The sequence below is a fragment of the Oscarella lobularis genome, chromosome 2 (assembly GCF_947507565.1).
Source record: "Oscarella lobularis chromosome 2, ooOscLobu1.1, whole genome shotgun sequence".
NCBI classification, from domain to species: Eukaryota; Metazoa; Porifera; class Homoscleromorpha; order Homosclerophorida; family Oscarellidae; genus Oscarella; species Oscarella lobularis.
In genome coordinates this window covers 4,096,692-4,122,402 of record NC_089176.1, presented here as the reverse complement: position 1 = coordinate 4,122,402, position 25,711 = coordinate 4,096,692, and the positions used below count along the sequence as shown (strand labels likewise).

The 25,711-nt window shown below is 44.0% G+C and overlaps 6 protein-coding genes, 2 long non-coding RNA genes and 1 pseudogene across 9 annotated transcripts; 4 read left to right on the top strand and 5 right to left on the bottom strand.

Annotated features, from left to right (window-relative positions):
* Window positions 1-3,256: 3,256 nt before the first annotated feature.
* LOC136200137 (proteasome subunit beta type-1-B-like) lies at window positions 3,257-4,979 on the top strand (annotated as a pseudogene).
* A 165-nt stretch (window positions 4,980-5,144) lies between these two features.
* Window positions 5,145-7,683, bottom strand: LOC136183822 (cytosolic non-specific dipeptidase-like). Its single transcript, XM_065970594.1, has 14 exons — window positions 7,551-7,683; window positions 7,358-7,484; window positions 7,125-7,250; window positions 7,024-7,065; window positions 6,876-6,956; window positions 6,749-6,823; window positions 6,616-6,696; window positions 6,486-6,559; window positions 6,356-6,430; window positions 6,152-6,296; window positions 5,950-6,102; window positions 5,700-5,904; window positions 5,476-5,642; window positions 5,145-5,424 (listed from the first exon to the last, which is right to left on the bottom strand). The coding sequence occupies exons 1-14, from the start codon at window positions 7,580-7,582 to the stop codon at window positions 5,371-5,373; spliced, it is 1,437 nt and encodes a 478-aa protein (XP_065826666.1). The 5' UTR covers window positions 7,583-7,683; the 3' UTR covers window positions 5,145-5,370.
* On the top strand, window positions 7,571-12,427 carry LOC136183821 (armadillo repeat-containing protein 8-like). The gene is made up of 22 exons (XM_065970593.1): window positions 7,571-7,726; window positions 7,781-7,944; window positions 7,999-8,081; window positions 8,132-8,197; window positions 8,258-8,361; window positions 8,421-8,552; window positions 8,622-8,702; window positions 8,753-8,828; window positions 8,921-9,014; window positions 9,088-9,145; window positions 9,210-9,285; window positions 9,359-9,468; window positions 9,527-9,583; window positions 9,640-9,722; window positions 9,772-9,853; window positions 9,907-9,999; window positions 10,060-10,161; window positions 10,233-10,306; window positions 10,373-10,448; window positions 10,505-10,725; window positions 10,788-11,046; window positions 11,104-12,427. The coding sequence occupies exons 1-20, from the start codon at window positions 7,706-7,708 to the stop codon at window positions 10,622-10,624; spliced, it is 1,752 nt and encodes a 583-aa protein (XP_065826665.1). The 5' UTR covers window positions 7,571-7,705; the 3' UTR covers window positions 10,625-10,725; window positions 10,788-11,046; window positions 11,104-12,427.
* LOC136183823 (uncharacterized) lies at window positions 10,034-11,231 on the bottom strand. Its single transcript, XR_010669246.1, has 3 exons — window positions 11,088-11,231; window positions 10,750-11,002; window positions 10,034-10,680 (listed from the first exon to the last, which is right to left on the bottom strand). It is a non-coding gene; the product is annotated as an uncharacterized lncRNA (long non-coding RNA).
* Window positions 12,428-12,743: 316 nt separating the features above from the next.
* Window positions 12,744-15,235, bottom strand: LOC136183818 (cytosolic non-specific dipeptidase-like). The gene is made up of 14 exons (XM_065970591.1): window positions 15,100-15,235; window positions 14,908-15,034; window positions 14,709-14,834; window positions 14,608-14,649; window positions 14,477-14,557; window positions 14,357-14,431; window positions 14,224-14,304; window positions 14,094-14,167; window positions 13,964-14,038; window positions 13,759-13,903; window positions 13,552-13,704; window positions 13,283-13,487; window positions 13,065-13,231; window positions 12,744-13,011 (listed from the first exon to the last, which is right to left on the bottom strand). The coding sequence occupies exons 1-14, from the start codon at window positions 15,129-15,131 to the stop codon at window positions 12,958-12,960; spliced, it is 1,437 nt and encodes a 478-aa protein (XP_065826663.1). The 5' UTR covers window positions 15,132-15,235; the 3' UTR covers window positions 12,744-12,957.
* Window positions 15,144-18,828, top strand: LOC136183816 (armadillo repeat-containing protein 8-like). Its single transcript, XM_065970589.1, has 23 exons — window positions 15,144-15,275; window positions 15,330-15,493; window positions 15,549-15,631; window positions 15,682-15,747; window positions 15,811-15,914; window positions 15,971-16,162; window positions 16,218-16,298; window positions 16,349-16,424; window positions 16,506-16,599; window positions 16,668-16,725; window positions 16,793-16,868; window positions 16,932-17,041; window positions 17,100-17,156; window positions 17,211-17,293; window positions 17,352-17,433; window positions 17,493-17,585; window positions 17,638-17,739; window positions 17,804-17,877; window positions 17,944-18,019; window positions 18,076-18,303; window positions 18,370-18,454; window positions 18,518-18,611; window positions 18,671-18,828. The coding sequence occupies exons 1-23, from the start codon at window positions 15,255-15,257 to the stop codon at window positions 18,702-18,704; spliced, it is 2,133 nt and encodes a 710-aa protein (XP_065826661.1). The 5' UTR covers window positions 15,144-15,254; the 3' UTR covers window positions 18,705-18,828.
* Window positions 16,404-18,793, bottom strand: LOC136183820 (uncharacterized). Its single transcript, XR_010669245.1, has 7 exons — window positions 18,655-18,793; window positions 18,328-18,576; window positions 17,995-18,258; window positions 17,360-17,944; window positions 17,198-17,288; window positions 16,958-17,127; window positions 16,404-16,903 (listed from the first exon to the last, which is right to left on the bottom strand). It is a non-coding gene; the product is annotated as an uncharacterized lncRNA (long non-coding RNA).
* A 1,187-nt stretch (window positions 18,829-20,015) lies between the features above and the next one.
* Window positions 20,016-22,919, top strand: LOC136183817 (protein SPT2 homolog). The gene is made up of 6 exons (XM_065970590.1): window positions 20,016-20,148; window positions 20,213-20,949; window positions 21,003-21,077; window positions 21,136-21,240; window positions 21,286-21,344; window positions 21,394-22,919. The coding sequence occupies exons 1-5, from the start codon at window positions 20,089-20,091 to the stop codon at window positions 21,320-21,322; spliced, it is 1,014 nt and encodes a 337-aa protein (XP_065826662.1). The 5' UTR covers window positions 20,016-20,088; the 3' UTR covers window positions 21,323-21,344; window positions 21,394-22,919.
* LOC136183815 (fibropellin-1-like) lies at window positions 21,365-25,679 on the bottom strand. Of its 2 annotated transcripts, XM_065970588.1 has the most exons (21): window positions 25,639-25,654; window positions 25,054-25,594; window positions 24,842-24,988; window positions 24,576-24,773; window positions 24,407-24,520; window positions 24,121-24,348; window positions 23,957-24,070; window positions 23,786-23,899; window positions 23,614-23,727; window positions 23,442-23,555; window positions 23,275-23,388; window positions 23,110-23,223; window positions 22,944-23,057; window positions 22,779-22,892; window positions 22,615-22,728; window positions 22,450-22,563; window positions 22,290-22,403; window positions 22,117-22,230; window positions 21,941-22,054; window positions 21,770-21,886; window positions 21,365-21,713 (listed from the first exon to the last, which is right to left on the bottom strand). In XM_065970588.1, exons 2-21 carry the CDS (start codon window positions 25,118-25,120, stop codon window positions 21,532-21,534), a joined length of 2,535 nt encoding a protein of 844 aa, XP_065826660.1. In that variant the 5' UTR covers window positions 25,121-25,594; window positions 25,639-25,654; the 3' UTR covers window positions 21,365-21,531. The 2 variants fall into 2 exon arrangements, with proteins under 2 accessions (XP_065826660.1, XP_065826659.1); XM_065970587.1 differs by having other exon boundaries at window positions 25,054-25,679.
* Window positions 25,680-25,711: the final 32 nt, after the last annotated feature.

Sequence of the window (25,711 nt, the reverse complement as noted above, 5' to 3'; positions counted from 1 at the left end):
ACCCTAACCCTAACCCTAACCCTAACCCTAACCCTAACCCTAACCCTAACCCTAACCCTAACCCTAACCCTAACCCTAACCCTAACCCTAACCCTAACCCTAACCCTAACCCTAACCCTAACCCTAACCCTAACCCTAACCCTAACCCTAACCCTAACCCTAACCCTAACCCTAACCCTAACCCTAACCCTAACCCTAACCCTAACCCTAACCCTAACCCTAACCCTAACCCTAACCCTAACCCTAACCCTAACCCTAACCCTAACCCTAACCCTAACCCTAACCCTAACCCTAACCCTAACCCTAACCCTAACCCTAACCCTAACCCTAACCCCAAAGTCAAACACTTAGAACTTTTTCATGTCAAATATTTTCTACAGAAGATATAGGTCCATTCAATAGCTCTTTTCATTCTCTTTCCAACGGTGTATCACTTGTCATTAACTTTTTCAAATCAAAGAATTTGTACAGAAGATATAGGTCCATTCGAAAGCTCTTTGAAAGCTCTATCCAACGGTGTATCATATGACCCAGTCACCCAAGTGGGTACATCTTTTAACCCTAACCCTAACCCTAAGTCATTAACTTTTTCAAATCAAAGAATTTGTACAGAAGATATAGGTCCATTCGAAAGCTCTTTGAAAGCTCTATCCAACGGTGTATCATATGACCCAGTCACCCAAGTGGGTACATCTTTTAACCCTAACCCTAACCCTAACCCTAACCCTAACCCTAACCCTAACCCTAACCCTAACCCTAACCCCAAAGTCAAACACTTAGAACTTTTTCATGTCAAATATTTTCTACAGAAGATATAGGTCCATTCAATAGCTCTTTTCATTCTCTTTCCAACGGTGTATCACTTGTCATTAACTTTTTCAAATCAAAGAATTTGTACAGAAGATATAGGTCCATTCGAAAGCTCTTTGAAAGCTCTATCCAACGGTGTATCATATGACCCAGTCACCCAAGTGGGTACATCTTTTAACCCTAACCCTAACCCTAAGTCATTAACTTTTTCAAATCAAAGAATTTGTACAGAAGATATAGGTCCATTCGAAAGCTCTTTGAAAGCTCTATCCAACGGTGTATCATATGACCCAGTCACCCAAGTGGGTACATCTTTTAACCCAAACCTAACCCTAACACTCACCCAAGGGTATATCTTTGTCAAATCAAAGAATTTGTACAGAAGATATAGGTCCATTCAAAAGCTCTTTAAAAGCTCTTTCGAATAGTGTATTATATGACCCAGTCACTCAACTGGGTACACTTTTAAACCCGTAACCCCAAACCTGACCCTAAACCTAAGCCTAAAACACTCTACCCCAACTCCTAAACACCTGCCCCAAAGTCAAACACTTAGAACTTTTTCATGTCAAATATTTTCTACAGAAGATATAGGTCCATTCAATAGCTCTTTTCATTCTCTTTCCAACGGTGTATCACTTGTCATTAACTTTTTCAAATCAAAGAATTTGTACAGAAGATATAGGTCCATTCGAAAGCTCTTTGAAAGCTCTATCCAACGGTGTATCATATGACCCAGTCACCCAAGTGGGTACATCTTTTAACCCTAACCCTAACCCTAACCCTAACCCTAACCCTAACCCTAAGACCCATCCATTTCTGGCTCTCTCTCTCTCTCTCTCTCTAAAGAAAAGAAAGTAAGAAGAAAGAAGGAAAGAAAGATTGAAGAAACGTACCTCTCGTATTGGTCGAGTAGATTGTGGCATCTCAGGATCTCCTCTTCCTTCTCCTCCGATCACGCGTTTGGAACGTCCGTGTCTAGGAGCGAGTAGGTCAGGGCTCTTGTGGTTAGCTGTAGGTTAGCGGAGATGATAAGGTTCGCAAAAATAGTGGCCAGAATTTACACTGACCCTGAACCCTCTCCCTAACTCCTAACCATAATCCCAACACTAACCATAACCCTAACCCTAAGCTAAGCTGGGCTAAGCTGGGCTAAGCTGGGCTAAGCTGGGCTAAGCTGGGCTAAGCTGGGCTAAGCTGGGCTAAGCTGGGCTAAGCTGGGCTAAGCTGGGCTAAGCTGGGCTAAGCTGGGCTAAGCTGGGCTAAGCTGGGCTAAGCTGGGCTAAGCTGGGCTAAGCTGGGCTAAGCTGGGCTAAGCTGGGCTAAGCTGGGCTAAGCTGGGCTAAGCTGGGCTAAGCTGGGCTAAGCTGGGCTAAGCTGGGCTAAGCTGGGCTAAGCTGGGCTAAGCTGGGCTAAGCTGGGCTAAGCTGGGCTAAGCTAAGCGTGGTTTGCGCATGCGCCCACAGTGTGAGCGGCGCTCGCCCGGGGCGGGGTGTGGTGACGTTGAGCGAGATCAACTGCCACAGGCACCCGCGGCCCTCCCACTTTTCGGGAGTGCTTCATTACTTATATGGAAATTATAGGTTTCTAAAATTGCGACTTTCTATGCTTCGAATTTGGTTTTCTGTTTTCGCACACAGTTAACGAAGAAGGACGAGTAGATTGTTGTACGTTCTGTTCGCTTAATTGTTTTCTATATCGGCTGATTTCGCGCGATTCTCCTATAGTTTTCTCTGTGTTTCGGCGTTTTGAAGGCGTTCGAAGACGATCGCTGCTAAAAGAAAGCGTTAAACATCGAAGCGAATGAAAGCGCGAGCGCGGTTTAGCTTTCTGCGGCGTTTCGAGGGCATTGAATAGAAAATCGCGTCTTCTCCATCGTTTTGGCGCTTCTGCGCCTCACGCTAAGCTTCGCTGTTATTATGCATTCAATTCCGTGTTGCGAATTTGGTTTTCGTGGCGTAGAAACCGTTTCTTTGTCAGCGATTCCCTACGAGGGACCTCATCCACGTGCGCGATCTTCGCGTTCTTGCGAGACGGGTTGTTTTTCGGGTGCGAAAGGGGATTTTCGCGTTGCACGAAGGCTTCGGCGGTGTTTATTGACCGCGCGGAGTACTTAGGCGAGGAGAGCGACGGCGTTTCTTTGCTTTTTCTGTTTTCGCAACGCGCTGTTGGTGTTTCTGCTTTGTCGCGTCACTTTGGGCGTTTTCTTACCTTTAGCTTTGTTGCCGATGCTGCGAAATAGGCCGTAGGGCTTCGTTTTTTCATTTAGCAGCGAAGATCCCAACGAGGGGCCTCATCTCCATTCGAGTGCCCCATAGCGGGGCCCCACTTGCTAAAGGTGTTAGCGCGCTGCGTTCTTCGTCTTCGTCGACGTCTTCTTTCCGCTTTGGCTCCGTTGCGCGTGATCACCTAGTAACACTGCGCGTGCTCGTCGATAAAAGCGAAGATGGCGATATTTTCTCCTTACGTTCTCAACGGCAGGTGCGAAGAATGAATCGTTTTGTCGTTTTCGTTACTCTTCGATGGATATAGAACGATTGTCGGCGTTTCGGGCGATTTCTCTCTGTTCGCGATCGACACGCGTCTCCAGCGAAAGGATTTCGTGTTTGTTCTCGTAACGTCCCGAAGATTTACACGCTGTACGTTGGAATTTTTCGCGAAAGGTGACAAGTCGACTTGTTTGTGTGCATTTTAGGACTGATTCGCCGATCGTCGGGTGCTGCGGCTTTCAAGGCGATTGTCTGACGTTGAACAAACGCTTGGCATCACGACTGCAACGAGCCACTAGCTGCATCACCACGTCAATCCTTCGTGTATTAGACGTATAGATTACACACGTACAACGTCATTGCAGGGCTCGACAGTGAAGGTAATCGCTGATACTTATTCTATTTGCATTGATTGGTTGATTTTTTTGGCAGGCAAAGGTGCCATTTACAGCTTTGATCCCGTTGGATCATACGAGAGAGAAGTATTTTTCGAGCTAGAGGAAGAGCAGCCAATCTCCTCCAGCCTCTTCTAGACAATCAAGTCAGTATAAATTGGGAAATATTCTCTCTGACCTTTACATTGATTATATTTGTAGATTGGATTTAATAATCAAGGGGATGTAGAAGGAGAACCTGTGAACGCCGCCAAAGCAGTAGCTCTCATCAAAGACGTCTTCACAGCAGCTGCTCAACGAGATATTTACACCAGTGACGGATTAGTCAATAAGTAGCGTTGACCGTAATTGTGTGAAGAGAAACGCTTAGAAGTGAGTAGATCATCGTTCAGACAGTGTGTTGTCGTTGTATACAGCCTGAGTGCTTTTTTTAGCTGCGGCGGTAGCGGTGAACATTCGAGAGCGGAAGGATAAAGGAATACTCACATAGGAAAAGAAATGGCTGAAAGAAAAAATGTACCTTGTGAAGTGACTGAGCATTGAGTACATCTATTCGGTATGTGTACGAATAATTTATTTGATGTAACACTTGTGGAAGATGATAGTAAGAGTTCAATTCAAACGGCGGTAAAAAAATTCATATGGTATGGAGGAGGGAAGAGCGTTTTTCTTTTATTGAATTTGGTATGATAAAGGCAAGAAATTTGAAGAAGGAAGAATATCACGTCGTCTGTCATATTAAAAAGGAAGAAATGTAGGGTCAGTAATTCGTTGCCGGCTCAATAAATAAATTTATCTGTGTTACAGGCATTGACCGTTGGCGGCGGCGGCGGAAGGAGTGAGTCGTCGCCTAATCTCTTTAGGCGGTCTTATGCATTGAGAGAGATAATTCCGCGTGACGAAGGTGAGTGGCATATGACGTCATTTAGAATTTTTTTATTGATTTGTTGTCCTCTTCTTCCCAGGATATACAAGAGGATTGATTGGGTTGAGATCACGTGCGTGAGGTGGCGACGTCAGACAGGTCCCCCTCCTCTCTTGAGAAAAGACCCTCCGAGGCCAATGAGGTTAAAGAGGCCATACCTCTGTAGCAGGGGCCGATAGAGTTGGCCTCCCCACTATGGTGAGACGCGGTGGGTCAAAATGGCGGTCCCCTTGGATACCATGGGTGGCGGACTCAAATCCGAGGACGCTTCACTCCCAAGGCCATCTCCGAGGCCAATTGAGGATAAAGAGGCCATACCCCGTGCTCCGTGGGTCAATCGAAGCTCCGGGCTACGTGTCCACCAGGGGGCGTGGGTCAATCGCCCCCCCCCCCCCCCCCCCCCCCCCCAACCGCGAGAGACACCGGGAGGACGCTATTTTTTGTTGCTGCGCTACTTCCGGGTTATTTCCGGGTTTAATTAATAAAATGTTGGATTTTGTGTCTACATGCGAGAGTCGGCGAAAGGAGAGAGAGAAATAGACATTTTATTCGGTGCAAAGCATTCACAACAACAACAACAACAACAACACACAACATTTACTAACCCCTTACTCCGACTCGAGACAAATTCTCGGACGAGAGTAACGAGCGCGCAATCTATCACGTCAAGCAAGCTCAGCGAAAATCAATCAAAAAAGAAGAAGAAGAAGAAGAAGAAGACGCTCTTGTTTCTTGTCTTCAAGGTCCAAAATCATTTCTTGGACAGATTGGCAATTTCTTCAAAATAGGCAGCCAAAACTTTCATCTATGGTAGGTAAGTGAGAAGTACAATTCAATGCATTTATCTGTCTCGTACCCCATTAAGAAAGTTGGATCGATTGAGTTTCTCATTTTGAGAATGAGCTGCGTCATCAGACGATCCAATGGGAAGAAGCATGACACTTTTTCCTGTTGCCTCTTCAAAGGTCAGAGTAATAGGAATGCTTCCACCTTCGCGTGTCAAATCAGCTTCACGCCCAAACACTAATAAATTCTCCGAATTAATTAATTTACTGTAATCAGGGTTAGGGACTCGCTTACCTCGTTTCACAGCATTTCTTCCTGCTGTAAAATTGACGTCATTGAAATCGCCAACCCAAGCTGGAGCACCGTGAATTGACGTCACGCTGACTGTATTTGGACTTCCGGTTGCCGCATGAACTTTAGCAATGTAATCTTGAACCAATTTCAACACTTTGTTTGGATCCATGTTGGGAACGAGTCGAATGGAAAATTTCCCAATAACCTATGTATCATATAGAATAGGGGTCACGTGGTTTCTTAGGGTTACGTTGTGTGGAATGACAGTTTTTGCTCCTGCACCATAAAAAGCGCCTTCAACGCCGTGAATGGAAAGGCTGGGAAAACGCCAACGATGCTGAAGAACTTTAGCCTTGGAATTGTGAGCCAATTGCGTCACACCAAGTTCTTGCTTATACACTTCCTATACACATGATTAATTTATTGATATTATTTCAGCTTTTAGTAGAAACCGTATCAAAGTCAATTGGCTCGTAGGTGGCTTCCTCTTCGGGAGTCAGAGGCTTGACGTCGTCGTTCATATGATCGATTTTGATTGATCCATCCGATGAGACAAGAGAATTGAAAATGTGGCACAAATCAGTCATTGCTTCATGCCTATAAAATTGTCATTACTTAATTAAAATATATTACTGTAGAGGGTTTGATGGTCATACACAACTCCACCGTGGACTCCAGAATGAAGATCTTGCTTGGCACATTTCACTTCAACAAGGAAATAGGAAATTCCTCTGGAGAAAAAAGATGATACAGTAACCTCTTGTATCCAGTACAATCTATTTCTACCTCAGTCCATAGGTAACGCACGGAGTCGTCTGTCCCAGCCAATAGTTATCCGAAATGCACGTGAAATCGACGTCCTTCCAAGAATTCATTATTAATTCATTCATTTCTTAGTCTGGTGGAATTGATTTACCTTGAAAAATTTGTCCTTTTCACTCATAACCAATTCTTCGAGACCAACACTTCCAGACTCTTCCATTCCCTCAAAACAAAACTAACAACACAAAATTGGTACAATTTTAATGATCTTTATTAATGATATCAACTTTGATGTTAATGGGAATATCAAGATTCAACTTCTGATAGGCTTCGATGACGTTGAACCAAGCCAAAACAGGTCCCTATAAGAACAAAGGGAATTGTATTCTCAATTGTCTACACTGTACACTGTACCTTATCATCAGTACTTCCTCTTCCGTACATTTTCCCGTCAATCTCTGTCAAAACAAACGGTTCCGTATTCCATCCATCGCTCTAATAAATAAATAAATAAGTAAATCGGAGGTAAATTAATTAAGGGAGTTAGCATAATGAAGTGTACTTTTTCAGCTGGCTGAACATCCAAATGACCATAGATGCAAACCTGTACATAAACATCGACTACCTCTACTTCTCTTACTAAAGAGCATCTACGTGTTTTACCGTCTTTTTCGCGGGATCATTTCCCAATTGAGCAAGAATGACTGGAGGCAATTGAAGAGGTGGATTCGTTCCTGGCTCCGTTCCGAGCTCCCTCAATTCGACAGTTGCACCCAAACGTTCCAACTCCTGCAAAACGAATCAATGCACGAGAACAATAGTGAATAGAGAACAATAGTGAATAGAGAGAACAATAGTGAATTCTTCAGCCCCGCCCCCGCCCCCGTGCCGCATACGTTTTTTCCATATTCTGCGACCATTCGACGTGTTTCCTCCCGATACTGTGGATCGCCAGACACGCTTTTGATTCCAACAGCGTTTCCCAATTCTTTCACGTACTTGTCGATGTTCGCAGTCAGATGGCTGCAAACGAAAAGGAGAAAAGTGAGACCCGCCCCATGCGCGCCAATTTCTTCTTCTCATTCTCACTCATTTATCTGGTCAAGCTTTTTTGCAGACATAGCGTTGATGGAGAGGCTGCGCAGAGACAAAAAACGAGTGTTCGACACACACGCGAAGACTCGGCACGTGTTTGTTACGTTGCCGAGGCGGTGACAGTCCCGGATTAGTCCTACGAGGAAAAAATGCTAGACGACGAAACTATGGTTAGTTGGAATTTGTCATCTAGTCCAATCGGCGGAACGCTTAGTGTTGATTAGGATGTAGCAGAAAGCGACGATCCAGGAGACAAAGACTTGCTCTGTTTGGCGGCGACGGACGTCGATCGCGAAACGCTTTATGAAAGTGTTACTTCCATCAAAAACAAGGCGATTGGAAGCAATCCAAAGAAGACGATGTACATCGAACGAGACATCATTACGAGGTAGCTATGATAGCTACAATGTAGAAGATCATCGTTCATATACACTGTACACAGACTCGAACAAGTTCTCTTGCGTCCAGACATAGAAAATCGACTCGTTGTTGAAACTGTCATCGCTCTTGGAACTTTTGCTTTTGGTAATTATGAAAAACTCTTATTTGGAATTTTGGTGTGACGTCGTCAAAAGGAAATGAAAGTCACGTGAATGCTCTTCTAGAACGTGGCCACGTGATTATTCCACTACTACTGAAGGGTAGGTCATGTGTGGGCTGGCCATTCTCATTGTCTCTAATGTCTTGGGCGGGGGGGTTAGGGTTATGTGACGTGGAGATGAGTGTTGTTGGAGCCTGTCTTCATTCCCTCAATGCCATTTATCAGAACGAGCGAAAGGGACTTCCTGTTCATTGGATCTATGAGGTGCGAAATGATGGAGATAAGACTAATGATCTCTATTATTTTCGTTCTTGCTTCATCAGAATCCTGACGTTCTACCGACGCTTTTGGACATTGTCAAGAGAAAGGACGGAGATGATCGCCACTTCCGCCGTCGTCGCGAAACGTTTCGAATGGTCGAACATGCAGTCAATGTATTAACGTTTACGTGTAGGGTAAGCACTCACCTAACCCATCATGTAACTAACAATAACAATGTACACATAATTTGATTTGGCACACAGTCTCCTGATCACCAAGTCACTCTAGTTGCTTATGGAATTATTGACGTCATTGCACCACTCCTCGCTTCTTCACACGAAAGAGTAATACGATAATACCATACTACGGCGGTTGTGTCACGTGGCTGTTTTAGTTTCAATTAGCCTCACTCAAATGTCTTGCATCGATTGCCACTTTCAATCAAGAAACGTCTAGCGCTATAGCACAGTGTAATATTATATGCTCATGCTACATGATATAATAAGCCCTAACAACCTTCTATTTGTTGTTGTTGTTGTTGTTGTTGTTGTTGTTGTTGTAGCCTTCTACTGCTGTCGTTCAATTCATGACATTGTTGCCAATGACCTTCTCTCGAGAGGAAAAGACGAGATGATTCAATTGTGGGCTGCAAAATGGTACATAGACATTAATCAATCAATCAATCAATATCTCTGTTGTACATTGATCATCTCTTTAATTAATTAATAGTTTATCATACCTCTCCAGAACAGGTGCCCTTCAACTGAGCGAAAAGATCACTATAAACGTACGTTCCCCGTAGACAAAATCATCATACATTATTATTATCTCTCCTGCCTTGTTGCCTTTAGGTTATTGACACATTTGCACGCATTTGCATGCCAGGACATTCGAAAGGAATGAAAGCAGAAGCAGCAACGTCACTGGGTCGGTCCATGGATTGCTTATTATCTAAAATACGTACTCCCCCCTAACTAACTAACGTATTCTTTATTATTAGCATATTTTATTGAGGATTCACCTGACTTGCAACAAATGGCATCCACATGCCAAGGTCTCATAAAAGTAATTGCAAAATTTTTTGCTGATGGTGACGTCAAATTAAAACGGGTACACTTGATTCCTGTCCAAAATTTTATTTGTTCACGTAGGTGACATTAATTTTTAGAGTGGATTCCTTCTTCTTTCTTCTCTTGCTACAAGACATGAACATATCAGAAGAAAAGTAGCAGAACTTAGGGCACACATGATCGCTTTCTTTGAATTACCATGAAATTTTAGATTTCAGACATAGCTGGTTTGAGTGAACATTTGTGTGCTTCGTTAGAAGAGTCGCGTTTCCAATCGCAATTGCCTGCTCTAAAGTGACAAGGGGGATTACAATCAATTTATTTAATAATTAATTATATTTAGGTGCTTACTGACTTTAAGTCGATCGGTGAAACAACTCAGATCAGGGCTCAAGTCACCAGATATTGCACGAAAAGTTCTGGCAGTAAGAGAAGCTCTCCTTTAATTACTAGTCTTAATACAGAAGCCTTTTGCTAGTTGCTCTCCAATAAAGATGACGACGAAAGTGTCTTATCCCTCGCTTCTGCAGTCATGTGCAATTTCCTCTTGGAGTTTTCTCCAAGCAAACAGGTGACTCACTCTGATGATGATACAGTGAGTCAGTGTATAGGGGTACAATTTATATACTAGGAAATGCATCGTGAGGGAATCATCAACGTCCTCGTGAAACTTGCCACATGCAATGATCACGTGGACGCGGCGGTAAAAATCAATGCTATATGGGGGCTAATGGTACAACCTAACACTGATTCGATGACGTCGATGGACGAATGCCTTTTTCTAATTAATTAATTAATTAATAGAATATGTCCTATGAATCAAGTGAACAAGTGAGGCTCGATATTATTTCTGCATTGGGTGTTGATGGCCTGCTTGGGTTAGTCGCGACCAATTAATTGCCGCGTTTGACGTCTCAAAAAATCCCGTTGTTTCTGTTTCACAGACTATTGCAAAATTCAAATAAGATAGTGCTGGCAAAAAGTCTTGGACTCACGAGAAATTTGCTAACAGATCCGACGGTGCTAAAACGTCAGATAAATCCATTGGGGATGAATGATTTGTTGGTGTATTGTAGGAGGAAATGTTGTCGCAAGAACTAAAAGGCAGAGAAGAGGATCTGATGAAAGTGTTGATGCTTTGCTTGAAAAGGACGAAGATGATGATGGGCTTACAGCAGCAGACGTCTCCGTCGTAGAGCAAACCCTCTGTCTACTCGTCAATCTTAGCAACGTTGAGAAGATCAAAGATAATCTGTCAAAAGACGATTCGTTCATTGCAACACTTCTATTAATTCTGGTAAGTATCTCTTGTCTCTCTTACTTTGTCTGTGCATACAGTAGAACGAGAGGAGTGATTAGGCTATTGATGACGTCAGAGTTCAAATTCCAGCTGTTACGTGTCTGACACAGCTTTGCTATGCCGATGCATTCGAATTTGATAAAGGTCTTCTTCTTCTTCTTCTTCTTCTTCTTCTTCTTCTTCTTCTTCTTCTTCTTCCACACGAACGCCATCATTCTATGTAGAGGCAAGCGCCCGGCAGGTGCATCTGGAGAATTTGGGTGTGAAACACGCTCTGCAAAAATTATCAAAGACAACAAATAATACTCTACTGCAAAAGTAAAGCAACACGCGTGCACCTCCCCCCTCGTAACACGTACTTTTCTTCTCCTGCAGAGTCAGTATTGCTCTTCAGCAGTTCGAAAAATAATTTGAAGAAACAGACTGAGCATCGTCACAAGGGTTAAGAACAGATTTGTACCAGGCTAAACAATCCGCTTAGAGCTAAGACGTTATCGTGAAAGCACGTGATTTTCTACAATTTCACATGACACCGCACCTTAGATAGAAGATGATGTCATCCCGAACAAAGAACTGTTGAGTGTTGAAGTGAACTTCTTGAACGGTCCGCTTTCTTGCTATCATGGGGGAAAAAGAGGCTCTTGCTTCCACAGCCAATGTGCTCGACACAGCTAAATCTGTCATAGCGGCCACTGAAGAAGTACTTGAAAGCTTAGTCAAGTTCTTCGATGCATCTTCAGATAGAGTTGCCAAAATTGCATCAAAAGCGGCCTCCGTATCAAGATCATACCGTTCAATTGAGTCTAGCGCAAGTGAGGCCATGTGTGAAGTGATGGTCTACATGGAAAGTATCGAGGCTTTCGCTCTCGCATTCACCTCAGAAAGAATGGAAGATATCTCGGCCGAGATGCTGGCCAACGAGCAAAGTTCACACCACAGATTACTTGACAATTTTTTCAAGGATGTCAGTCGTCGTCACGAAGCGATTGAAATCCAATACGAAATAGTCAAGCAAGCTCTGCACAACTTTCAGGAAAAATGCAACGAAGGACGTGAACAATGCCAGTTGGCCAAGGCGTCGGCAAGAAAAGAGAAGGCTGTCACAAGAGGAGTAGGAGGAACACTGGCAGGGTTGGGCTTCGCAGGCACACTCGGCTGCCTAGCCGGATCAGTAGTTGTTGGCGTTGCTACGGGAGGCGTTGGTCTTGTTGCCGGTTTGGCGGTCACCGGAGCCGCCGCTGCGGGTGGCGGAGCTGCTGCCACTGTCATTACTGTTTTGGGCGTCAAAGACATCGATAAACTCATTGGCGATCTGTCAACAATAGAACACTCCTTCGCATCGCTTGGCAATAAGGCAAGAAATCTCCAAGACATATCACTTGAAGCTCATGCCAAAGTGAAGAGTTACTGCAACGAAGTTGATCAGCTCAAAATGACCCACTCCAACGATCATTATGACCCAAAGAGACTTGCAGAAAGGTTGAGATATCTCGACAGAAAAGCCCAATCTTTGCTACAGCTCTACAACGAAACTTCGCCCCGCATAGAAGAGTTTGTTAGACAATAACAAACCATGATGTGCATGTGAGCATAGATCTATGATGTGAGCAAGCGCTTACATACCAGGCATGTCTTGGCCATTTTTTTCAATGCTTTTTCTCTCGGTTTCCAATTATTGATACTGTATATTTTTAAAGGCCAGTTACGTCAGCAGCCCGTTCCATGCAGAGCCGTATATATAGAGATAGGGTTAGGGTTCCACCCCGCCTCCGCTTACGCATGCTCGTCGTGTGTTCGCTTGTCCACAGTAGGGTATCCCACTCTTCGTCTTTCATGCTTCGTGGGTCAACCGAAGCTCCGGGCTACGTGTCCACCAGGGGGCGTGGGTCAATCGCCCCCCCAACCGCGAGACGCCGGGAGGACGCTATTTTTTGTTGCTGCGCTACTTCCGGGTTATTTCCGGGTTTAATTAATAAAATGTTGGATTTTTGTGTCTACATGCGAGAGTCGGCGAAAGGAGAGAGAAATAGACATTTTATTCGGTGCAAAGCATTCACAACAACAACAACAACAACAACAACACACAACATTTACTAACCCCTTACTCCGACTCGAGACAAATTCTCGAGACGAGAGTAACGAGCGCGCGCTCTATCACGTCAAGCAAGCTCAGCGAAAATCAATCAAAGAAGAAGACGCGCTCTTCTTTCTTGTCTTCAAGGTCCAAAATCATTTCTTAGACAGATTGGCAATTTCTTCAAAATAGGCAGCCAAAACTTTCATCTATGGTAGGTAAGTCAGAAGTAAAATCCAATACATGTATCTGTCTCTCTTACCCCATTAAGAAAGTTGGATCGATTGAGTTTCTCATTTTGAGAATGAGCCGCGTCATCAGACGATCCAATGGGAAGAAGCATGACACTTTTTCCTGTTGCCTCTTCAAAGGTCAGAGTAATTGGAATGCTTCCACCTTCGCGTGTCAAATCAGCTTCACGCCCAAACACTAATAGATTCTCTGAATTACTTAATTTAATCTTAGGACTCACTCACTGACCTCGTTTCACAGCATTTCTTCCTGCTGTAAAATTGACGTCATTGAAATCGCCAACCCAAGCTGGAGCACCGTGAATCGACGTCACGCTGACTGTATTTGGACTTCCGGTTGCCGCATGAACTTTAGCAATGTAATCTTGAACCAATTTCAACACTTTGTTTGGATCCATGTTGGGAACGAGTCGAATGGAAAATTTCCCAATAACCTGTGTTTAATTAAACCATCATACAGTATAGAATAGGGGTCACGTGGTTTCTTAGGGGGGTTACGTTGTGTGGAATGACAGTTTTTGCTCCTGCACCGTAAAAAGCGCCCTCAACGCCGTGAATGGAAAGGCTGGGAAAACGCCAACGATGCTGAAGAACTTTAGCCTTGGAATTGTGAGCCAATTGCGTCACACCAAGTTCTTGCTTATACACTTCCTGCACAAGTAATTAATTAAATGATGTTATTTTTCAGCTTTTTTTAGTACAAACCGTATCAAAGTCAATTGGCTCGTAGGTGGCTTCCTCTTCGGGAGTCAGAGGCTTAACGTCATCGTTCATATGATCGATTTTGATTGATCCATCCGATGAGACAAGAGAATTGAAAATGTGGCACAAATCAGTCATTGCTTCATGCCTTAAAAAATGTCATTACTTAATTAAAATATATTGGGTTAGAGTTTGATTATGGCCATACACAACTCCACCGTGGACTCCAGAATGAAGATCTTGCTTGGCACATTTCACTTCAACAAGGAAATAGGAAATTCCTCTGGAGAAAAAAGATGATACAGTAGCCTCTTGTATCCAGTACAATCTATTTCTACCTCAGTCCATAGGTAACGCACGGAGTCTTCTGTCCCAGCCAATAGTTATCCGAAATGCACGTGAAATCAACGTCCTTCCAAGAATTCATTATTAATTCATTCATTTCTTAGTCTGGTGGAATTGATTTACCTTGAAAAATTTGTCCTTTTCACTCATAACCAATTCTTCGAGACCAACACTTCCAGACTCTTCCATTCCCTCAAAACAAAACTAACAACACAAAATTGGTACAATTTTAATGATCTTTATTAATGATATCAACTTTGATGTTAATGGGAATATCAAGATTCAACTTCTGATAGGCTTCGATGACGTTGAACCAAGCCAAAACAGGTCCCTATAAGAACAAAGGGAATTGTATTCTCAATTGTCTACACTGTACCTTATCATCAGTACTTCCTCTTCCGTACATTTTCCCGTCAATCTCCGTCAAAACAAACGGTTCCGTATTCCATCCATCGCTCTAATAAGGTCACGATAGGTGACGTCATAATGAAATAAAATGAAGTGTACTTTTTCAGCTGGCTGAACATCCAAATGACCATAGATGCAAACCTGTACATAAACATTGACTACCTCTACTTCTCTTACTAAAGAGCATCTACGTGTTTTACCGTCTTTTTCGCGGGATCATTTCCCAATTGAGCAAGAATGACTGGAGGCAATTGAAGAGGTGGATTCGTTCCTGGCTCCGTTCCGAGCTCCCTCAATTCGACAGTTGCACCCAAACGTTCCAACTCCTGCACAAAGGAACAATAGTGTGAATAGACAAAGGCCGGGCCCGCCCCCGCCTCCCCCCCGTGTCGCACATACGTTTTTTCCATATTCTGCGACCATTCGACGTGTTTCGTCCCGATACTGTGGATCGCCAGACACGCTTTTGATTCCAACAGCGTTTCCCAATTCTTTCACGTACTTGTCGATGTTCGCAGTCAGATGGCTGTAACGAAAAGGAGAAAAGTGAGACCCGCCCCTTGCGCGCCAATTTCTTCTTCTCATTCTCACTCATTTATCTGGTCAAGCTTTTTTGCAGACATAGCGTTGATGGAGAGGCTGCGCAGAGACAAAAAAACGAGCGTTCGACACACACGCAGACTTGGCACGTGTTTGTTACGTCGCCGCGGCGGTGACAGTCCCGGATTACGTCGTACGAGAGAAAAATGCTAGACGACGAAACTATGGTTAGTTGGAATTTCTCATCTAGTCCAATCGGCGGAACGCTTATTGTTGATTAGGATGTAGCAGAAAGCGACGATCCAGGAGACAAAGACTTGCTCTGTTTGACGGCGACGAGCGTCGATCGCGAAACGCTTTACCAAAGTGTGACTTCTATCAAAAACAAGGCGATTGGAAGCAATCCAAAGAAGACGATGTACATCGAACGAGACATCATTACGAGGTTAGCTATAGCTACAATGTAGAAGGTCAAGGATTGATATCGTTGATACACACAGACTCGAACAAGTTCTCTTGCGTCCAGACATAGAAAATCGACTCGTTGTTGAAACTGTCATCGCTCTTGGAACTTTTGCTTTTGGTAATTATGAAAAACTCTTATTTGGAATTTTGGTGTGACGTCGTCAAAAGGAAATGAAAGTCACGTGAATGCTCTTCTAGAACGTGGCCACGTGATTATTCCACTACTACTGAAGGGTAGGTTATGTGTGGGCTGGCCATTCTCATTGTCCTCTAATGTCTTAGGGGGGGGGTTGTTAGGGTTATGTGACGTGGAGATGACTGTTGTTGGAGCCTGTCTTCATTCCCTCAATGCCATTTATCAGAACGAGCGCAAGGGACTTCCTGTTCATTGGATCTATGAGGTGCGAAATGATGGAGATAAGACTAATCTCTATTATTTTCGTTTTTGCTTCATTAGAATCCTGACGTTATACCGAGGCTTTTGGACATAGTCAAGAGAAACGACGGAGGCGGCGGCGGCGGAGGCGGCGGCGGCGGAGGCGGCGGCACCGGCGGCAGCACGGGGGGAGATCATCGCCACTTCCGCCGTCGTCGTGAAACGTTTCGAATGGTCGAACATGCAGTCAACGTATTAACGTTTACGTGTAGGGTAAGCACTCACCTAACCCCATCTAACAATGTACATAATTTGATTTGGCACACAGTCTCCTGATCACCAAGTGACTCTAGTTGCTTATGGAATTATTGACGTCATTGCACCACTCCTCGCTTCTTCACACGAAAGAGTAATACCATAATACCATAATACGGCGGTTGTGTCACGTGGCTGTTTTAGTTTCAATTGGCCTCACTCAAATGTCTTGCATCGATTGCCACTTTCAATCAGGAAACGTGTAGCGCTATAGCACAGTGTAATATTTTATATGCTCATGCTACATGATGTAATAAGCCCTAACAACCTCTATTTGTTGTTGTTGTTGTTGTTGTTGTAGCCGTCTACTGCTGTCGTTCAATTCATGACATTGTTGCCAATGACCTTCTCTCGAGAGGAAAAGACGAGATGATTCAATTGTGGGCTGCAAAATGGTACATAGACATTATTAATCAATCAATATCTCTGTTGTACATTGATCATCTCTTTAATTAATTAATAGTTTATCAAACCTCTCCAGAACAGGTGCCCTTCAACTGAGCGAAAAGATCACTATAAACGTACGTTCCGTAGACGAAATCATCATACATTATTATTATTATCTCTCCTGCTGCCTGCTGTCTTTAGGTTATTGACACATTTGCACGCATATGCATCCCAGGACATTCGAAAGGAATGAAAGTAGAAGCAGCAACGTCACTGGGTCGGTCCATGGATTGCTTATCTAAAATACATACCCTAAGGTATTCTTTATTATTATTATTAGCATATTTTATTGAGGATTCGCCTGACTTGCAACAAATGGCATCCATATGCCAAGGTCTCATAAAAGTAATTGCAAAATTTTTTGCTGATGGTGACGTCAAATTAAAACAGGTACACTTGATTCCTGTCCAAAACTTTATTCGTTCACGTAGGTGACATTATTTTTTAGAGTGGATTCCTTCTTCTTTCTTCTCTTGCTACAAGACATGAACATATCAGAAGAAAAGTAGCAGAACTTAGGGCACATGATCGCTTTCTTTGAATTACCATGAAATTTTAGATTTCAGACATAGCTGGTTTGAGTGAACATTTGTGTGCTTCGTTAGAAGAGTCGCGTTCCCAATCGCAATTGCCTGCTCTAAAGTGAGAAGGGGATTACAATCAATTTAATTAATAATTAATTACATTTGACATCATGTAGGTGCTTACTGACTTTAAGTCGATCAGTAAAACAACTCAGATCGGGGCTCAAGTCACCAGACATTGCACGAAAAGTTCTGGCAGTAAGAGAGGCCCTCCTTTAATTACTTAATGCAGTAGTAATAAATAGCCTTTTGGCTAGTTGCTCTCCAATAAAGATGACGACGAAAGTGTCTTATCCCTCGCTTCTGCAGTCATGTGCAATTTCCTCTTGGAGTTTTCTCCAAGCAAACAGGTGACTCTGATGATGATACAGTCAGTGTATAGGGGTACAATTTATATACTAGGAAATGCATCGTGAGGGAATCATCAACGTCCTCGTGAAACTTGCCACATGCAATGATCACGTGGACGCGGCGGTAAAAATCAATGCTATATGGGGGCTAATGGTACAACTCACTGATTTGATGACGTCGATGGACGAATGCCTTTTTTTAATTAATTAATTAATAGAATATGTCCTATGAATCAAGTGAACAAGTGAGGCTCGATATTATTTCTGCATTGGGTGTTGATGGCCTGCTTGGGTTAGTCGCGACCAATTAATTGCCGCATTTGACGTCTCAAAAAATTCCGCTGTTTCTGTTTCACAGACTATTGCAAAATTCAAATAAGATAGTGCTGGCAAAAAGTCTTGGACTCACGAGAAATTTGCTAACAGATCCGACGGTGCTAAAACGTCAGATAAATCCATTGGAGATGAATGATTTGTTGGTGCATTGTAGGAGGAAATGTTGTCGCAAGAACTAAAAGGCAGAGAAGAGGATCTGATGAAAGTGCTGATGCTTTGCTTGAAAAAGGACGAAGATGATGATGATGGGCTTACAGCAGCAGCAGACGTCTCTGTCTTAGAGCAAACCCTCTGTCTACTCGTCAATCTTAGCAACGTTGACAAGATCAAAGACAATCTGTCAAAAGACGATTCGTTCATTGCAACACTTCTATTAATTCTGGTAAGTATCTATTGTCTCTCTTACTTTGTCTGTGCATACAGTAGAACGAGAGTCTCGAGTGATTAGGCTATTGATGACGTCAGAGTTCAAATTCCAGCTGTTACGTGTCTGACACAGCTTTGCTATGCCGATGCATTCGAATTTGATAAAGGTCTTCTTCTTCTTCTTCCACACGAACGCTGCTAATTTCTTTCAATTTCATCGTTCTATGTAGAGGCAAGTGCCCGGCAGGTGCATCTGGAGAATTTGGGTGTGAAACACGCACTGCAGAAACTATCAAAGACAACAAATAGCACTCTACTGCAAAAGTAAAGCAACACGCGTACACCGGCTCCCCCTCGTAACACGTACCTTTCTTCTCGTGCAGAGTCACTATTGCTCTTCAGCAGTTCGATAAATGATGATCTGGGAAGAAACAGACTGACTGAGTATTGTCGCAGTGATTGGGAACCGATTTAGAGTTCCCAGGCTAAACAATAAAGACGTCATCGTTAATTAAAGCACGTGATTTTCTAGAATTTCGCATGACTTACGTCATCGCACTCTAAATAGAAGATGACTTCATCTCCCAAACAAAGAAATGTTCGGGCCATAAATAAGGCTAGAGCGTTCCTCTTTGTCACTCTAGACGACTAGGGAATGATGAGCAATAGAGAGGAAGAGGCTATTACTTCGACAACTGACTTGATCAATGCAGCTACGACTGTAGTAGCGGGCGCCGAAAAGACCATTGAAGGATTAGTCAAATTCTTCGATGGGTCTTCACATAGAGTTTGGAGAATTGCATCAAAAGCGGCGGCCGTATCAAGATCTTTGGGTTCGGTTAAGTGGAGCGCAAGAGCAGCCGTCTCTCAAGTGGTGGTGTACTTGGAAAGTATTGGGGCTTTTGCTCTCGCATTCACCTCAGAAAGAATGGCCGATATCTCGGCCGACCTCGTGCAAAGGTCGCACCACCGATTACTTGCCAATTTTCTCAATGAAGTCGGTCGTCGTCTCGAAGCGATTGATACCCAATACGAAATAGCCGAGAAATCTCTGCGTGACGTTCACGACAGATGCAACGAAGGACGTGAACAATGCCAGTTGGCCAAAGCGTCGGCAAGAAAAGAGAAGGCCGTCACACAAGGAGTAGGAGGGGTAACGGCAGCGGCGGGCTACGCAACCGCGATTGGCTGCGTAATCGCTGGCATTTTCACGGGAGGTGTTGGTACCGTTGTCGGTTTGGCAATCGGAGGAACGGCCGGTGCGGCTGTCGGAGCTACTGCCACTGCCATTACTGTTATCAACGTCGAAGAAATCGATGGTCTCATTGGCGATCTATCAGCCATAGAAAGTCCCTTCAAATCGCTTCACAAGTGCGCAAGAGAGTTCCAAGACATCTTACTTGCTACTCATGCCATATTGAAGAGTTACTGCCGCGAAGTTGATCAGCTCAGCATGATCGAATCTAACGATCATTATGACTGGGAGAGAATTAATCAATGCCTCATCTATCTCACCATCAAAGCCGAATCATTGCAACGCCTCTACGTCAGAATTGCGCCCCGCATACAAAGGTTAGTTGTCAGACTTTAGCAAACAAACACCATATGTACTTACCGGTAGATTTTCACTTTTTTGACGCTGTATATTTTAATTAATTAAATGGTCAGTTACGTCATCAGTCTGTTCGTTCGCGACCCCGCCCCCGCTTACGCATGCTCGTAACTTCACTTCCTTGTGTCAACCATCTTCTTCTATCCTTTCTTCTCGCCTCGCGCGAGATCGTGTCGGACTAGATCGACGATGGATTTCGCATCGCTAATGAAGATGGCGGCGAAAAACGAAACAAAAGCGAAAAACAAGGCAGAGCTTTTTAGATGCTGTGACGTATCTAGACTGACGCGCGACGTCCTTTTCGCCTTTTTAGCTCAGCGAACAAAGACGGCAACAGCAAGAACGGCGTCAAAAGGAGAAGAACGTGTTGCCGGCCTCATCCTTTTACGATTCCATCGAACTCAAACGGACATCGACGAAGAGAAAAGAAGCGAAAACGCAACGGGAAGGAAACCGTGACGTCGTCGTGTCCGAGAAGAAGAAAGCCGTATCCCGGATAAAGGCTGTTCAAAAGAAGGCAGCAGTTCCCGTCGCCGCCGCCGCCACCTCCAGCATAAAAAAAGGAGAACGGGCGGCTAAGAAGACAACCACAAATGCTGATAATGATGATAATGATCCTAGTAGAAAATCTTTGAATTTTTCTCAACTCATGGAATTGGCATCAAAACAACCGGCGATGACGTCAAATGGGCGGCAAGAAACGACGAAGACGAAAGATGCGGAAAAAGTGCGTCGCAAGTCGGATGACCCAAGAACATTTTCGTCATCTGCTCCGAAACGAAAAGCAACGCTTGTGAGCGAAACTCTCAACAAGGGATTTTCAACCGCGACGTCATCATCATCATCATCATCCGGTGGCAATGAAAGAAGACAGCGAGTTTCAATGACGACGTTGCCTTGGAGACGAACAGTGCCCCGTCGAAGAGAGAGCAATTATTATGATGACGACGATGATGATGATGACGACGACGATGGATTTATTGAAAAAGGCGGAGAAGAATTTGACTATTCGTCAATAATCCGAGATCTTTCTGGATATGACAAATCAAAGTATGTCCTCCTTCTCCTCCTTCTCCTCCATCTCATCATTATCTTCTTTCTAGATATCGTTTTGAAGATCCTCGCACCGACAACATGGAGGCAAGCTACAGAGAAATTGTTCAGGAAGAAAAGAGAAGGTTCTTCTATCATCTACTCTTTGTACATACTCAATGATCAGTTCTCCCTCCTCTCTAGTGCTCGTCTAGCGAGACTAGAAGACTTAGAAGAGGAGAGAAAGGAAAGGGAAAGAGAGAAAAGAAAGTTAGCAGCAGCAGCAGCAGCAAAGAAAAAGCGAAAGACGTAGAATAGGATTGGATTAAGATAAAGTACAATACTGATTTATAGTAAAGAAGCCTACTTGGAACCTTCGTTTCTAAGCTAGCAGCTATTCATAGGCGCAGCAGGTAGACACAAACAAATCATTGCCGGATAAGAAATGATTGTTTTCTCAAGAGTCAACAAACAGACAAAGAAGAAGAAGAAATACAGAAAAACGGCATCAGCAAATAGACGAGGACCACGACAGACTGACAAACAGAAAACGAATCATTCTCACCAGAACAATAACGTCGATTGTTGGGGAAAGCTGCTTCAATAGCAGACGGCGACTTGCTTGCAAGGAAAGTAGTCGCATTTGGCCGGACGAAGTTGACATCGCTGATAGGCATTGCATTTTCCATTTCCATTTCCGTCGCACGTTCCAGTGCAGTACGGTCTGCTTTGGAAAACTCTGCACACTTCGTATTGACCACATCGAATATTCGAGCACGGATCTAGATAGATCGAAAATTAGAGCGGGTCACGCGACGGCAGAAAACAATAAACGAACCATTGTTTTCGCAGAATTTTCCGGTGAAATAAGGCTTGCACTTGCATACGGCAACGCCATTCTTGTTCTGACACGTTCCGCCGTTCTTACACGGATTCGGACGGCACGGGTCGACTTCTAAACACGTGATCAGTTGGCGTGGCACCCACCGGAAAATCAATTCTGACTTACCCTCTTCACAGAGATCACCTTGGAAACCATCGCGACATTTGCACGTAAAACCGTTGATGAGATCGACGCACGTGCCGCCGTTTTGGCAGGGACGGGAAGCACATTCGTTAATATCTAAGAAAAAAGGACACAGCTCTATGCAAAACGAAGGCGATTGATTCCTTTCTCTGTCTTACTCTCTTCGCACAAATCTCCCTGATAGCCGGGAAGACATCGACATTCAAATCGTCCTTCTTGATCGACGCACTTGGCACCATTTTGACACGGGATCGATTCGCATTCGTCAATTTCTAAAACAAAAAAATAAAAAATAATGATTGAGTGAGACACACGTGGATCATTGCGTCACCTTCTTCACACAAATCTCCAGCAAATCCTCGGCGACATCGGCATTCGAAGGAGGCAATACGATCGACACAAGTACCGTCATTCAAGCAAGGATCCGAAGCGCATTCGTCAATATCTAAAATTAATTATTTATTTATGATTATTTAATTTTTTACTGGTACCTTCTTCGCAGACGTCTCCTTCGTATCCAGGAGCGCACTCGCATCGGAAACCGTTGACTTCGTCGAAGCATTGTCCTCCATTCAAACACGGATCACTATCGCACTCATCAATATCTGTAATCACACGTCAGATTTATTAGAGAGAGAGTGAGTCCATGGTGGTACCTGTTTGACAGACGTCTCCCTCGAAACCGTCTTCACACATGCAAACGAAACCGTTCACTTGATCAACGCACGTGCCTCCGTTCTGACACGGTTCATCAGCACAATCGTCAATATCTATCGTCACCATTGATCACTAGTTATTGATTTATTGAATTTCTTCTTACCAACTTCACACAAATCTCCCGTAAATCCATCCTCGCATTCGCATTCAAACGCGTTGACGAGATCGACGCAATTGGCTCCATTTTGACAGGGACGACTTGCGCATTCATCAATGTCTAACAACAGTAACCTCATATATAAATAAAGCGGCATTATTATTTTCTCACTTATTTCACACTGATCGCCTTCAAATCCGTCCTGACAATCGCACACAAAGCCGTTGACTTCGTCCTTGCACACGCCATCGTTTTCACACGGATCACTCGCGCATTCATCAATATCTTCAATACAAAAATCACACCACTATCCATCAAAATATGACGCAAAACTTACCAACGTCACACGTCTCTCCTTCGTAACCATCGGCGCATTGGCATTCGAATCCATTGACCTGATCGACGCACGTGGCACCATTCAAACACGGATCGCTCTCGCATTCATCAATGTCTATACCGTAGTAGTAAGTTTGATTATTATTGAATTATTTATTAGTTTTACCGATTTCGCAGACATCTCCTTCATAACCGTCAGCGCATTCGCATTCAAAGCCGGCGACTTGGTCAATGCACGTGCCATCATTCTGACACGGATCACTGGCACATTCATCAATATCTACATACACGCAATACTCAATTATTAATTATTAATTATTATCTATTGTTTACCAATTTCGCACATGTCTCCTTCGTAACCGTCAGCGCAATCGCACTCAAATCCGTTCACCAAATCGGTGCAAACGCCGTTATTCTGACAGGGCTCCGCATCACACTCGTCAATATCTGATCATAAAAATAAACAGTTTAGAGGGTTCAACGACTATTGATTCTATCATTGTACCAATTTCACAGAGATCGCCCTCATAACCGTCGGCACATTGACACTCAAAGCCGTTTTCTTGATCGATGCACGTGGCACCGTTCTGACAAGGATCGCTCTCACATTCATCAATATCTGAAAGAGGAAAAAATAGTGTATTGTAGCAGGAGAAACGTCTAACTAACGCACGTACCAATTTCACACGTTTCACCTTCGTATCCATCAGCACAATTGCACATAAAGTCGTTTACCTGATCGACGCAAGCTCCGCCATTCTGACATGGCTCATCAGCACAATCATCAATATCTAAAATAAAAATAAAAATAAGAATTCTTCTTCTTTTTCTTGTTTCGTCGCTCTTACCAATTTCACATTCGTCTCCCTCAAAACCAAGCGCACATTTGCAGACAAAAGAATCGACCTGATCGACGCAAGTGCCACCGTTTTCACACGGCTCATCAGCACAATCATCAATATCTAAAACGATTAAATAAAAGAAATTCACGCGGCCGTTTTCAATTCCTTACTTATTTCGCACGTCTCCCCTTCGAAACCGTCGGCGCATTGGCACTCGAATGCGTTTCGCTTGTCGACGCACGTGGCTCCATTCAAGCACGGATCGCTCTCGCATTCGTCAATGTCTGTCTCGCAAAAATCTCCCATGAAACCGTCTTCGCATTCGCACATGAATCCGTTGACTCCGTCAGCGCACATTCCGTCGTTCAAGCACGGATTGCTCGCGCATTCGTCAATATCTAGAGACGTAGAACGACGGTTATCAGACCTCAGAAAGAAGACAAAGAGACGACTTACTGATCTCGCACTTTCTTCCTTTAAATCCATCGACACACTGACACGTGAATTGCTTGGGATCTCGGGGATTGACGAGACATTTTCCCTCGTTTTCACACGGGTTGGGAGTGCAGGCTAAAAGAAAACATATTCAAATGAAAAACCAACTTGTAAGATGAGCTTCTTTTACCCTTGGGGCAGATAGGACAACATTGTCCAGGCGGAGTGACGAGAGCCGTGTTGCAAACAGGACGCAGACAGGAAACAGTCGAACAGATTTCGCGGACTTTCTTTGCCTTATTATCATAGCCACATTGGCATGAGACACAGGGACCCCTGGAATATCGAGCTCCAACGGGAACGACTTCACCTTCGGGCGATTTGCATCCTATTTAGTGCACACAATCAATCAAATCAAATCAATTAATCAAATCAATTCATTATTAGTCTCCTTACCTGGACAGCACACACTGGGCCAATAAGTGAAAGGACTGCGATGACACCACGATCCAGAGGGACACGCTTCGCGAGCCGAACACTGTTGCCACTTTGAACTGTACCGATTACGAACAACGGGAGCCCCAAAACAAGGAAATCCAGGGCCTGGGAAACACAGCACGCGTCAAAAAACCCCCCAAAAAAAACAAAGTATAAGAGATGATGCGTACTTCTGTTTGTAGCCCAAGTGACGGCGATGAGAGCCGCCGAAGCAAAGAAGAGAAAACGAGAGAGCATCTTCGTGATGAGGGACAATGAAGAAGTGATGTGTCTCGGCTCAGCGACTGCGTTTTATAGTGAATGGGAATGTGTGTGCCATGGGTCGTGTCTCATCTCTTGGACGACGAAAGAGGATCGCGCAGTTGCGACTGTCTAGTCGCTCAATCGACGCCCAATAGCCATTACCCGGAAACGCGCCGTCCAAATATAGAAATCCACGATTCAAATTGCTCGTGCACGTGTCCGTAGTGATGTCAGAAACGAAGAAAACGAAGGAAAAACGATACACTGATTGTAGCTCGCTTTTCTTCGTCTATTCCATTTCTTTTTCACTCGACGCTTGCTCTAAGGATCCGAGACGGTCCTCGCGAACGACGTAAGACGTAACGCACCGCCCTACGCGCTGATTTAATCAGACAAACTGAAAGATGGCGGCGGAAGCGGCGACAACAATCGATATGCGACGAAAAAAGACGCACTATCTCGCCAATCCTAAACCAAACAATAGCAGAGCTAAACTTTCGCGTCTAAAATACCCTTATTCGACGGCGAACGAAGCGAAACACGCTTCCGTACCGTGACGTCAACGCTGACGTGGCGAAGAGCGCG